The 14,811-nt window shown below is 39.8% G+C and overlaps 1 protein-coding gene across 2 annotated transcripts in view; it reads right to left on the bottom strand.

The window, feature by feature from the left end:
* STYX (serine/threonine/tyrosine interacting protein) overlaps nt 1-12,999 on the bottom strand; it is a 51,320-nt gene extending 38,321 nt beyond the window's left edge. Inside the window, exon 1 of one of the 2 annotated variants that reach the window (XM_006053986.3) lies at nt 12,615-12,999. In XM_006053986.3, the coding sequence (XP_006054048.1) occupies nt 12,615-12,671 (57 nt within the window). In that variant the 5' untranslated portion in view covers nt 12,672-12,999. The remainder of the gene's footprint in view (nt 1-12,614) is intronic. The other variant, XM_006053985.3, reaches the window with a different exon arrangement.
* Between the last annotated feature and the right edge of the window lie 1,812 nt (nt 13,000-14,811).

Genomic DNA, 14,811 nt, shown 5'->3' with positions numbered 1-14,811 from the left:
TGATATATAAACTGTATCTATATAGAACATAAAAAGAACTCTTAAAACTCAATAATAAGATTTGAAGAAACAATGAGGAGACTGAATTACTGATCAACATCATCCCAACAAACAAGTCCAGAACCAGACAACTTCACTGGTAAATTCAACCAAATGTTCAAAGAAAAATTAATATCAATCCTTTACAAACTTTTCCAAAAAACAAAAAAACTGGGAACACTTTCAAACTCATTTTATGAGGCCAGCACTGTTGTTCAGTGCCTAACTCATGTCCAACTATTGGTGACCCTATGGACTGCAGCAGGCCAGGCTTCTCTGTCCTCCACTATCTCCCAAAAAGTGAAAGTGAAAGTCACTCAGTGGAGTCTGACTCTTTGCAACCCCATAGACTGTACAGTCCATGGAATTCTCTAGGCCAGAATACTGGAGTGGGTAGCCTTTCCCTTCTCCAGAGGATCTTCCCAACCCAGGGACTGAACCCAGATTTCCCACATTGCAGGCAAATCGCCAATATTCTGGAGAATTCCATGAACTGTATAGTCCACGAGGTGGCAACGAGTTGGACATGACTGAGCAACTTTCACTATCATTACCTCCCACAATTTTCTCAAAATCCTGTTCTCTGAGTTGATGATGCTATCTAACCATCTTATCCTCTGCCACACCCTTCTCCTTTTGCCTTCAATTTTTCCCAGCATCAGGGTCTTTTCCCGTGAGTCGGCTCTTAAAATGGATGTAAGAATGAAGTGCTAAAACAACCAAATCTGAATGTAGAGCTCAAATAATTTTTACAAATATCAGATCAGATCAGTCGCTCAGTCGTGTCCAACTCTTTGCGACCCCATGAATCGCAGCACGCCAGGCCTTCCTGTCCATCACCAACTCCTGGAGTTCACCCAGACTCACGTCCATCGAGTCAGTGATGCCATCCAGCCATCTCATTCTCTGTCGTCCCCTTCTCCTCCTGCCCCCAATCCCTCTCAGCATCAGGGTCTTTTCCAATGAGTCAACTCTTCGCATGAGGTGGCCAAAGTACTGGAGTTTCAGCTTTAGCATCATTCCTTCCAAAGAAATCCCAGGGCTGATCTCCTTCAGAATGGACTGGTTGGATCTCCTCGCAGTCCAAGGGACTCTCAAGAGTCTTCTCCAACACCACACTTCAAAAGCATCAATTCTTTGGCGCTCAGAATTCTTCACAGTCCAACTCTCATATCCATACATGACCACAGGAAAAACCATAGCCTTGACTAGATGAACCTTTGTTGGCAAAGTAATGTCTTTGCTTTTGAATATGCTATCTAGGTTGGTCATAACTTTCCTTCCAAGGAGTAAGCGTCTTTTAATTTCATGGCTGCAGTCACCATCTGTAGTGATTTTGGAGCCCAGAAAAATAAAGTCTGACACTGTTTCCACTGTTTCCCCATCTATTTCCCATGAAGTGGTGGGACTGGATGCCATGATCTTCGTTTTCTGAATGTTGAGCTTTAAGCCAACTTTTTCACTCTCCACTTTCACTTTCATCAAGAGGCTTTTGAGTTCCTCTTCACTTTCTGCCATAAGGGTGGTGTCATCTGCATATCTGAGGTTATTGATATTTCTCCCGGCAATCTTGATTCCAGCTTGTGCTTCTTCCAGTCCAGCATTTCTCATGATGTACTCTGCACATAAGTTAAATAAACAGGGTGACAATATACAGCCTTGACGTACTCCTTTTCCTATTTGGAACCAGTCTGTTGTTCCATGTCCAGTTCTAACTGTTGCTTCCTGACCCGCATACAAATTTCTCAAGAGGCAGATCAGGTGGTCTGGTATTCCCATCTCTTGAAGAATTTTCCACAGTTTATTGTGATCCACACAAAGGCTTTGGCATAGTCAATAAAGCAGAAATAGATGTTTTTCTGGAACTCTTTTGCTTTTCCCATGATCCAGCAGATGTTGGCAATTTGATCTCTGGTTCCTCTGCCTTTTCTAAAACCAGCTTGAACATCAGGAAGTTCACGGTTCACGTATTGCTGAAGCCTGGCTTGGAGAATTTTGAGCATTACTTTACTAGCATGTGAGATGAATGCAATTGTGTGGTAGTTTGAGCATTCTTTGGCATTGCCTTTCTTTACAAATATACCTACCCACAAAATCACAACTCAGATGGAGATTTCCATCATCCCAGAAAGTTCCCTCTTTCCTCTTCTCAGTCAGTATCTCCTGTCTTCAGACTGACCTTTATCACTACAGATTTTAGTTTTGTCTGTCCTAGAACTTCATGTAAGTGGAATCATTTGTTGTTTAGTCACTAAGTCGTATTCAACTCTTTTATGACCCCATGGACCAGAGCCCACTCGGCTCCTCTGTCCATGGGATTCCCAAGGCCAGAATACTGGAGTGGGTTGCCAGTCCCTTCTCTAGATCTTCCCAACCGAGAGATCAAACCCTCATCTCCTGCACTGGCAGGAGAATTATTTACTAATGAACCACCAGGAAAGAATCATACAGCAGTACTATTTTAGGTCTGGTTTATCTCAACATAATGTCTATGAGATTCATCTATGCTGTTGTGTATGTCAGTAGTTTATGCCTTTTTATTGCTGTGCAGTCACAACTGACTCATTCTCCTGTTCATGGAGATTTAAGTAGCTTTCAGGTTTTGGCAATTATGAATAAAGGTGCTGTGAAAACTCTTTTATATGCCCTTTGATGGACATATGCATTTATTTCTCTTGAATATATGTGGCAATTAAATGACAATCAGAGTAGGCCTATATTTGGCTTTACCAGACAGTGTCAAAAGTTTTCCAAAAGCAATTTATGCTCCCACCAGCAATGGATGGGAGTTTTAGTTGTTCCACATTCTCACCATGGTTTGGCTTTAAATGGCACTGCACTTGAGAGAAAGCCTAGGACCTGCTCAAAGTGGAAAGCGAGATCATGACCAAAACACTGGGTTCCCAAAGGGTAATACCTTCCGTGAAGACACACTGGAGGGAGTAGAAGCTTACTTCATCCCCATAAAAATGAGTACCCCTGCCTCTCCTATCTTTGGGCCTGAGTAGGTGGTGGTGGTAGTAGTGGGATAGGGTCTTAACCAGTCTGACTCGTGAGACCAAGTGAAAATTTAATGTCAAGTGGTCCTGTGTAGTGTCCTGGGAGAAGTAAATGCATTTTCTCTCTGGAGGAACATACCCTAAACCTAAATCAGAAATAATTCAAAGTTAAGTTCTAAGAACTCACAATTTAAAAATTCATTAAAAAAAAAAAGGAGGAAATGAGCCAGTATCAGAAGCCATACAACTGAATCACATCCACAAAAACTTCAGATATTAATTACAACAATAAAAAATATTGCTGTCTTTGTGGATATGATAAAACATTTACTATAAGAGTACCCTTCAGTTCAGTTCAGTTCAGTCCTCAGTCGTGTCCGACTCTTTGTGACCCCATGAATCACAGCACACCAGGCCTCCCTGTCCATCACCAACTCCCGGAGTTCACTGAGATTCACATCCATCGAGTCAGTGACGCCATCCAGCCATCTCATCCTCTGTCGTCCCCTTCTCCTCCTGCCCCCAATCCCTCCCAGCATCAGAGTCTTTTCCAATGAGTCAACTCTTCGCATGAGGTGGCCAAAGTACTGGAGTTTCAGCTTTAGCATCATTCCCTCCAAAGAAATCCCAGGGCTGATCTCCTTCAGAATGGACTGGTTGGATCTCCTTGCAGTCCAAGGACTCTCCAGAGTCTTCTCCAACACCACAGTTCAAAAGCATCAATTCTTCAGCACTCAGCCTTCTTCACAGACCAACTCTCACATCCATACATGACCACTGGAAAAACCATAGCCTTGACTAGACAGACCTCTGTTGGCAAAGTAATGTCTCTGCTTTTGAATATGCTATCTAGGTTGGTCGTAACTTTCCTTCCAAGGAGTAAGTATCTTTTAATTTCCTGGCTGCAATCACCATCTGCAGTGATTTGGGAGCCCAGAAAAATAAAGTCTGACACTGTTTCCCCATCTATTTGCCATGAAGTGATGGGACCAGATGCCATGATCTTCATTTTCTGAATGTTGAGCTTTAAGCCAACTTTTTCACTCTCCTCTTTCATCAAGAGGCTTTTTAGCTCCTCTTCACTTTTTGCCATAAGGGTGGTGTCATCTGCATATATGAGGTTATTGATATTTCTCCCAGCAATCTTGATTCCAGCTTGTGCTTCTTCCACCCCAGCGTTTCTCATGATGTACTCTGCATAGAAGTTAAATAAGCAGGGTGACAATACACAGCCTTGAAGATGCTGTAAAGAGCAATACTGCATAGAAACCTGGAATGTTAGGTCCATGAATCAAGGCAAATTGGTCAAACAGGAGATGGCAAGAGTGAACATTGACATTCTAGGAATCAGCGAACTAAAATGGACTGGAATGGGTGCATTTAACTCAGATGACCATTATATCTACTACTGTGGGCAGAAATCCCTTAGAAGAAATGGAGTAGCCATCATGGTCAACAAAAGAGTCTGAAATGCAGTACTTGGATGCAATCTCAAAAACAACAGAATGATCTCTGTTCGTTTCCAAGGCAAACCATTCAATATCACGGTGATCCAAGCCTATGCCCCAACCAGTAACGCTGAAGAAGCTGAAGTTGATCGGTTCTATGAAGACCTACAAGACCTTTTAGAACTAACACCCAAAAAAGATGTCCTTCTCATTATAGGGGACTGGAATGCAAAAAAAAAAAAAAAAGTACCCTTAAGTATAATCAAATATTAAGAAATCAATTTTTTAAAGACCCAAAAGGAATATGTAGAACTGAAAATGTACAAGTGAAATGAAAAGTCATCAGATAGGCTAAACAGAAGAAAGGATACTGTTAAAGAGAGAATTTGTGAATTAGAAAACAAAACAAGTGAAATGACCTAAAGCCAGAGTTGGAAAATATGAGCAGTTAACAGACAGGTAAGATAGAAGTAAAAGGTCTAACATCCATACAATCTAAGTTCTAGAAGGAGATGTGAAAAAATAAAGGGGAAATATCGCACACAATATTAATAAGAATTTCCCAAAACTAGTTAAAGGTACCTTAGAAATAGGCAGCCCATAAGGGAAAGAAATGCACAGGTAAACAGGAAAAGAGGAAACTGCTCAGCACAGCAAACACAGAAAGAAGATTTTTTTTTTTCCAGACTAAAAGCAAATAGAAGAATGGAAAATATGAATAGAGGCCAGAAGACCTACATATATGCAGCCAATTAATTTTCCTGAAAAGACGCCAATGTAATTCAATGGAGAAAGAAGTCTTTCAACAAGTGATGCTGGAAATAACTGAATAAATGTCTGGGAAATAAAATAAATTTTGATCCTGACCACACATGCACACATGTGCATACACACAGACACACACAAATGTCTCATGTGTCTTCACTGCTGTAATCTACTTGATGACAGTGCTCGGCACACAGTGAATCAGTCAAAGAGATGCAGCTCTGTGTGGGTCTATGAGACTTGACCCAAACAATGTTTGACTCCTGTGTGTTGTGTTCAACTCTCAACAGCCCCGATGGACTGTAGCCTGCCAGGATTCTCTGCCCACGGAATTTTCCAGGCAAGAACACTGGAGTGGGCCATCATTTCCTCTTTCAGGGATCTTCCCAACCCAGGGATCAAACCTACCTTCCATTTCCTGCATTGGCAGGCAGGTTCTTTACCACTAATGCCACCTGGGGAAGGCAGTGGGCACTCAGTAATTGTTGAATGAATGAAAAAAAAGTATACATGTGTTTGTGTGTAAACATAAATGCAAAAATGATATAATTTCCAGAAGAAAACATAGAAGAATATCTGCAACCTTGGGAAAGGAACAATGTCTTAAAGAGGACACAAAAGGTACTAAGCACAAAGGAAAAACAATTTAGTAAATTTGATTTAATGAAAATTAAAAAATTCTGATCAACTGAAATATACTGCTAAGAATACAAAAGATGAAGCCATAGACTGAAAGAAAATATTTGTAGTACATATATTCAACAAAAGACTTGTTTCCAAAATACAAAATACCAACAATAAAGTGTAAACCTAATTTTTAAAATGGGAAAATAAGTGAAGAGACATCTCATGGAAGATAATTAAAAGGCCAATATCACATGAAAACATGCTCAACATCATTAGTCAGTCATTAAGGAAATTCAAATTAAAACCACTACATACCCACTAATGACTAATGTTAAAAAGTGACAGTACTATATAAGTCAGTGTTGATGTGGAGCCAGTGGGACTCTCAAACACTGCTGATGCGAGTATAAAATGAAATGCTAATAATACACCTACTCTATTAATTGAGCAATTCTTAACAAAGATTTGCTAAAGAGAAATGAAAACATATGTCCACCAAAAAGACTTGTACAAGAATATTCAAAGTAGCTTTATTCATCATAACCCCAAATAACCCAAACATCTATACATAGTATACTCATACAATGCAACAGTACTCAGCAATAAAAAAGAATCAACAACTCATAAACACAACAGAGATGAACTTCACAGATACTATGATCAGTGAAAAAAGTCATAAACAAAACAGTTTCTTTCGCATGATTCCATTTATATGAAGTTCAAGAACTGACAAAAGTACACTATGGTTACAGAAATCGTAATATTCCTTGCCTAATGTGGGGTGTGGTAGGGGTTGCTTAGAAACATGAGATAACTTCCTATGTTGGGAGAAATGGCCTATATCTTGATAGAAGCAGTAAACACTGGTGTATATATTTAACAAAACTCACTGATTGTACATAATATCTGCATTATACTCTATGTAAATTTTATAATCTCTATCAAAAGGAGAGAGAATTCAGACAAAGATGACAGATTACATATAAAGAAAAGACAATTCAACTGACTGATTTCTCAACTACAAGAATGAAACGCCAGAAGAGTAATACATTCAAAATGGTGAAATAAGTAACTGTTAGTCTAGGATATATATTGAGAAAATCATCTTTCAAGAACACGAGTGAAATAAAAGACAATTCCATACAAACAAAAGAGAGTCTACTACCAGCAGACTCTTATTAAAAGAACATCTAAAGTATGTTTTTTTGAAGAAAAAGTACTGCTGTCTCTATTTTACATTTCTACTTTAGGCACTGAGAGCCTACATAACCTGACTTCAAGTTCAAGTAGTCTGACTCTATAGAGTCCATTCTATTCATCACTACACTATAGTCTCTCAATGTAAGAAGGAACTATAAGCAAACATATAGTTATATTTTAATAAATATAGACTATATAATATGATTAGCTTATAGAGATTAATAGAATAGAAAAAAGTATATAATTTACAAGCCAGTAGAGGGGCAAATGTAATCAAACTGTACAAATGGAATGTTTATCTGCTTTTATAACTTACCAATATATTATAACCTTCTTATATTGAAAAAATTTTAAACAAGTCAAATACTCTTGTCATTTTAGTCACAGAACCCTTAACCATTGAGCACAGTGCCTACATAGAATATGCATTGAGGAGATTCATGGCACTAGACTCTATGGATCGTTTTTTTTTTTTTTTTTTTAAAGATTCTCTAGCAGCCTTATATTCCTGAAAAAACTTGTCAGAGTTGTGAGAAAGGATGTGATTAAAGAAATGTGTACGTCTGAATTTACCAAAACTGATATTTCTACATTATGTGTGACAAAAGAAGAAAAACAGAGGACCATATATAGAGAAGTGGTGTACATATATTCTAGGGAATATAAAGCAATATACCTGATGGCACTTAAAGCCACAGGATAAACATGTGCTTCTTTCTGGTGTCGATTTTATCATAAATTCCACCCCCCAACCCCACCCCCCACCCCGAGGAAAAAATATTTTCACTGACCACTAACTTAGAACATTCATGTTAAAACAAACATGAACATATGAATAGAATTCAAAATTTACATGAATTTTTAAGTGAAACAAGAGGCTTCAAATAAATTTTGAGCTTCTCATAAGGTTGTATTCGATAGAACATATATGCTGTATTTACAGAAGAGATAATAAAGGAGTAAGAAGCAAGCTGTATAGAAGAGAATGAAAAATTACTCCTATTCACTAGACAGATAAAAATTACTCTTATGCACTTGTTACATGACTTGTTGTAACAGGCATGGTTCCTTTGAAACCTAGAATGTCTTTTCTCATAGAAAATTTCATTTGGAGCATTTCAGAAGTTTACCTTCTTTGTTTATCTAGCCTGATTACTACCTACAGAACAAATCTTAAACTTGCCTTGTCTACCAACTCTGCCTTTAGATCAGGACTTTGAAAGTCATTTATGCTCACAGTCTTGCTCTACTAGACATGTATCTGTCTGAACATGTATCTAATAACCAAGTCTTGCATGTATATCACATTCAATCTTAATCTCAGCCTGCCCACATTGTTTCAAAAATCCATCTCTTTAGAGATGGTAGTGTTAATAAGGCAGACTCTCATTATAACTGATAAGATGTATTTTGAGTTACTCCTATAATTAATTAGTAGAATCAATTTCCCAAACTCTGCTGATTAGCCAAGCAGTCCAACTATGTTTCTCAAACCAAAGCAAGCCAGTTAAGCCAAAATATCCTTAATTGTGAAACACACCATGCTTCTGATGGGAATTCACAAGTGAAAATCCTTCAATCAATATGAGCTAGAAGATACCACATATTAAAACATCTTTCAGGCTCTCTTCTTACTTCTCAAGCAAATGCAATTACATGACCTATAAAATCACACTTGGGGGACAGAAAAAATGCTATAAAAATGTTCAAAGACCAATAAACAAATAAATGTACCAACTTAGGCTGGTTGAAACATAATGTTTACAAATACCAAGAGGACTGTTTAAACAACAGGCTGGGGAAGTTAAGGAAAAAAAAATCAGAATACTATACCTGAGCTGGGACACTTCACAAAACAGAAATAGTATTATAGTTTCTCTCACCGCTCCCTGCCCCCAAAACAGGTCCTCTTCAGAGTAAGCTCTTTCCTTCTGGCCTAGCTCAAGCTCTGCTTAAACCCAAGGACCAAAAGCAATTTTTACTTTAAAAATGAGAGGGTTGGGAGGATATGGAAAAACAAAGAAGTATTTAAGTAAGATGCTTCCAAATCAGTTATTTCTAAACCTGCCACTGGAATTATCTAGTTCCATCTTAAACCAATTAACTCAGAAAAGGAGTCCAGGCTTGGTTATTTTTTACAAGTTCCTTGAGTGATCCTACTCTTGTTGTTTAGTCGCTCAGTGGTTCCCAATTCCATGACCCCATGGACTCCTCTAGCCTACCAGGCTCCTCTGTCCATGGGATTTCGCAGGTAAGAATACTGCAGTAGGTTGCCATTTCTTCCTCCAGGAAATCCTCCCAATCCAGTAATCAAACCTGAGTACCCTACAGTGCAGGCAGATTCTTTACAGCTGAGCCACTGGGGAAGTCCAGCAAGTGCTACAGAAGCTTAGAAACCCGGGGATCGAACTCATCTGGAGATGGGAGAGTGGACACGAGGAACTGGAAAAATCAGGGAAAGCTTCTCAGAAGAAATGATGCCTCAAGTGGGATCTAGCCCAAAAATAAATAATCAGGAGAGGGCAAGGAGAATGTGCTGGCAGTCATGGCAGGGGAAAATTGTAGCTTAAAGCTCCTAAGGTAGGGGGAAAAACATAGAAGCATTTCAGAAACGGAGAGAAGGTGACTATAGATAGGGCCCAAATGGAGCAAGGGGCAGAGTTGCTCATAACATGATTAAGAGAGGCAGATGATGCCAGTTCACACAGGACCATGCTGATGACATTAGGGTTTGAACTTCATCCTCAAAACAACAGGAAATTACAGCAATTTTAAACAATGACGCTCTTTTTGCAAGCTGATCTAAATTTTTGCTAGCAACCATTCTGGGAAGAGTGCTCTATCCAGTATTTCAAGAAACTTGGAGGTAATATTTTTATAGAGGTGACAGGATCATAAAGTTATCATATCCTGATTACATCAATCATTAACAGTCTTCACTGAAATTACTGTACTTGAATTTCTTTTTTACTTAAGCAAGACTGGAATGTGATTGAGAGTGCTTCCTATGTGGAAAAAATTATGCTGGCTGGTCACCATAATTGTGTAAGAATATCTGCCACTTTACATATTTCACTGGAAATTAAAAAATTAACATTGTTTTATTAGTCACTTTTCCTTCTCCAATGCATGAAATGTGAAAAGTGAAAGTGAAGTCGCTCAGTTGTGTCTGACTCTTAGCGACACCATGGACTGTAGCCTACCAGGCTCCTCTGTCCATGGGATTCTCCAGGCAAGAGTACTGGAGTGGGGTGCCATTGCCTTCTCCAATTAGTCACTTTACCATGTATAATTAACTAGATGCCCTATTTATGATTATTTACAGTTCTCTCTGGCCAGAAAGCATCTTCCATCTTCTGTGAAATGCTCCTATTATCTTGGTGGGAGGGCTACCAATGATAAACTTCAGTCCCCTCAGCCCAGGAAGTATGTGACCTAGACTGGATCCCTCACTATATTCACCCCTTCCTGGCTCTCCTGACTGATCCCAAGGATAAGCCAATCCACTAGATTTTGAACACTAAAGCTTAGAGAAAAGGGCCTTTCCCCACTTAATGTGAATGCTCTAAGGGTCTGATCCTCAAGCAACTGATGGTCAAACTTGATACCTGTGGAGAAGCCCAAGAAAAAGAACAGATCTTGACAGTAAATAGAGACAGGCATTAATGAAAGGCAGGGGCAGTACTGCTGCATTTTAATACCATCTAGTCAAGTCTCTGAGACCAGTTTGAACTCCAAACTTTCTGGATTTTGTTACTTTTCTTTGTTGCTTAAGCTCCTCTGGTTTCTGTCACTTGTAACTGAGAGATAACAAACATCCAATGCTACAGAATAAGGAACGAACTGGCTTTCAGTGGATGATATGAATATCATTATGTACTAGGGTTAAGTATTACTTCTCTCCAACACAAGAAAAGCAGCAAGCAGGAAAGAAGTAAGCTGTATTCCTCACTAAGAAATTTACAATCTTTGCAAGGATAAGATATATTATTATTCAATAAGAGATTAGATGCAAAGTCTGTAAACATTTTAAACTAGAACTATTAAGACAAGAACAGGGAAGAATTGAGGTGTATTTAAAAGGACAATGAATTGAGAACGAGGAGACCAAGGTGCACTAGGAATACCATTTATTCTTAGTAAGCTACAATTTCTTCATCTTAAAAGTGGGAAAGCTCTACATTATTTCTAAGGTTGCCTAGTGTTGAAATTACCGAATCATTTCAAGGATATAAAAGCATACTCTTCATTCACATTATTCCATATAAAAGAAAAAATATAAAATCATTTTTAACCTAAATTCTTTTTTTTTCTATTTGAATCTCTTAAAACATGAAATTCTCAAGGATTATCATCACAAGCAATGATCCCCCAAATCAAAAAAAGTGAACCAACCACAAAAGAAGACATTCAATAGAATGAATACCTGCCATAAACTGAATGATCTCTTAAAAGTAGCAATTTAACATTTCTTTCTTGAGACTACTAGAGCGCATTTTGTCTTCAGAAAATTTCTAATTTAGTAGTCTCCAATACCATAAAGCGGAGAAGGCAATAGCACCCCACTCCAGTATTCTTGCCTGGAAAATCCCATGGATGGAGGAGCCTGGATGGATGCAGTCCATGGGGTCGCTTAGGGTCAGACACGACTGAACGACTTCACTTTCACTTTTCACTTACATGCACTAGAGAAGGAAATGGCAACCCACTCCAGTGTTCTTGCCTGGAGAATCCCAGGAACGGGGGAGCCTGGTGGGCTGCCGTCTATGGGGTCCCAAAGAGTCGGACACGACTCAAATGACTTAGCAGCAGCAATAACATAAAGAATTTTAAACTAGGAATAGATGCGGGAAAACTCAATACAAACGTTAGGGAGGGAAGATGTAAGATGGGATAAAAAGAACCCCGAGTTAGAAATCAGGAGACCAAGTTATAAAGAATTTTATTCCCCATATTAATTTCCCTCCAAAGGGCAAGTTTTTTGATTGAAGTTTTCAGATTCAAATGAGCTAGTTTCGTGACATTTTACTCTGATGATCACGGCTTGCCTCAAGAACACCAAAAATCAAATCAAATCAAAACAAACCAACAACTTCTAGAAACTTGTTGAAGGCACACTTCCAAGTTCAGGCCCCACCCACATCAATTCCACACGTGGGCTCATGTGTCCCACAAGTCAATCGATGACACCAAAGATTACCCCTCAAAATGAGATTTAAAACATACCCTTGCATTGCTTTGGCAATAAAAGGGTTACCTTACTTCAAGTAAGTCCTCGACGCCGAATCTAGGGGAAAAAGGACTGAAGCAAGTAGACCAGACCCGGCCCCGGCGTTTTCGGAGGGGAAGAGGAACGCCGGGAGCCGTGGTCGGGGCAGACGGCCCCGGAGCGAGAGAGTCCGCCCCGGGGTCCCGAGACGCCCTCAGGAGGCAACAGGGGTAGCAGTAGGTGAAAGCTCCGACGGCTGGGGCCTGGGGTCCGCCCCTCGGCGAAGAGCCACTGAGGCCTGTGCGTGTTAGTCACTGACAGACTCACCTCGGCGTCTTCTTTGCACTGTGGGAGCGAGGGGAACTCCAGCTTCACGTCCTCCATGGTCCTGGCCCGCGGGTTTGTGGGTGGGGCCGGGTAGGAGTGGGAGTTACCCGCCGGCCGACCCTCGGGCAGGCAGTGGCGGTGAAAGGAAAGGTAGACCGGAGGACTGACCGGGAGGCAGCGGGCTTACAACTAACACACGCAGACTATAGGGTCCCGGCGACTCCGGCAACAGCGGCGGCGACAGCCGGGAAGAGGGTTGGGCGGCTCGTATCCGGCCGCCATGCTGCTGCCGTCTTCCTCCCCCCCGTGCTTCCGCGCCCCTCAGGCAGCCCAGACTCTGGCACCAACACGAGCCCTACAACCGTCTCCCCTCCTTCCCCCTCCCGCCGTCCCCGCGCCGCCCCAGCCAATCCCAGCCTACGCTTGCCTTCGGCCCGCCCCCACTGCGGCCGCCAGGTGTCAGAGCGCCGCCGCCCCGCCCCTCCGCGAGCGCGCAGACGCGGGGGGGCGGGGCCCCGAAGGCGTCCGGGCGGGAGCTCGCCGGGTGTGGAGGAGGTGGGGCTGCCGCAGGAGGGAGAAGGAAGGACTGTCCTGGGAAAGGCAGTGGGATAATCTGAAACGACAATGCCCTTTCTGGATCCAACGCAAATCCCTACTTTGGTGTAAGAACGGGAAGACATCCTAGCCACCATAAACTGGCATACGAAAGGAAACTATATTTTTCTCCTGTCTTGAGAATCTTGGCAATCTTGGTGAGGTTATAACCAAAAGAGTAATGAAGAGTTCACCTGAAAATTATGTAATGCTACACAGAGAATGAAACACTATCACTTTTAAGCAAATCAAAACGGTGTACTTTTAACAATACTTGGGAATATGACAACTGGAAAATATCAAGAAAAAATCTTAAATAAGAAAAATTGATAGCTCACTAATTTGTACATAATACTGAAGGTCTCTTCCTTTAACTTTATTACACTTCAACGTATTAGTAAACTATAAACTATATGTCTTTCGATATCTTTTTAAAAGGAGTTTGAATCAGTTAATACTATATTGTTTATAAAGTTCAGGTATATAATAACACTTTCTCTGGGCCTAGGGAGAAAATGGTATCTCTTTTGTTTTTTAAACAGATGAAGAAAATTAAGAAAATTTTCTAATTAAGAAAATTAGTGGAAGAACCCACACTTAAACATTCAAGATTTGTACACCAAACTTACTCTTTTAAAAACGCCACCCCCCCCAACTAAAGTAAAAAAGTTAGAAAATCATTCAATAACTGAACTGTGAATTACAATGGAAAGAATAAAAAAGAGCACATTGATATTTGACCGAAACCTGACATCCTATTACTTTTTATAGTCGTATTTATGAAACACGCTAAATATATAAATAGAACTGTTTAATAATTTTGAGTATTAAATGGCTAGTTTGAGGGCTCCATTTTATCACTATCTATAAACAGTTCTCTTTTAGTTATAAAAAGGTACATATTACTCTGCTAGCAAGTTTTTTATTAGAAGAATGATTTTATACTTACCTGAGTCATACTCATTTCTTCAGTGTTTACTAAACTGAAGACAGTTTCTTTTTTTTAACTGCACCTTTAATAACATAATCTAAATCGATGCCCAATGATGATTTCCTATTGTAATTTGTTAAAGCTTTAATTGCCACATAATATGAGAAAGAATTGTGTATAGGTAACAGAACTTTTGTTTTGAACACTTCTGACATCAACATCCCCTACATCAGACACTCTGAGCCTGGTATCCATAGATACCTATGGAGTCCATGGGTGAGCTTGGGAAATAATACATCTCGTAAGTTTTAATATATGCAAAATTGTGTGTACATATGTGTAAATTTTTCTGAGAAGAGTGTACAAACCTCCTCAAAAGGAAATTATCTTACAAAAATCAAGAAAACCAAGTCACATTTAATAGCAAACATTACTTTTAATCATAATCTTAAAAAAAAGGTATGGATGTGCATGTACTGTATCAATCAACTATCATACAGCCTAATCATAGTAGGCAAAGAATAAATAAAGACTTTCTGGAAGGAGGGATATACAGATATAGACTCTCTCTCTCTCTCTCTCTCTCTCACACACACACACACACCCCTATGTTACATGTAATAAAATGGTCTTGAACACTGAGTGTAGGTACTGTTTTAAAGTTCAAAAATC

The sequence above is a fragment of the Bubalus bubalis genome, chromosome 11, assembly GCF_019923935.1.
Source record: "Bubalus bubalis isolate 160015118507 breed Murrah chromosome 11, NDDB_SH_1, whole genome shotgun sequence".
Lineage (NCBI taxonomy): Eukaryota > Metazoa > Chordata > Mammalia > Artiodactyla > Bovidae > Bubalus > Bubalus bubalis.
The sequence above is the reverse complement of the archived record's forward strand: the minus strand, read 5'-3'. Positions and strand labels throughout refer to the sequence as shown.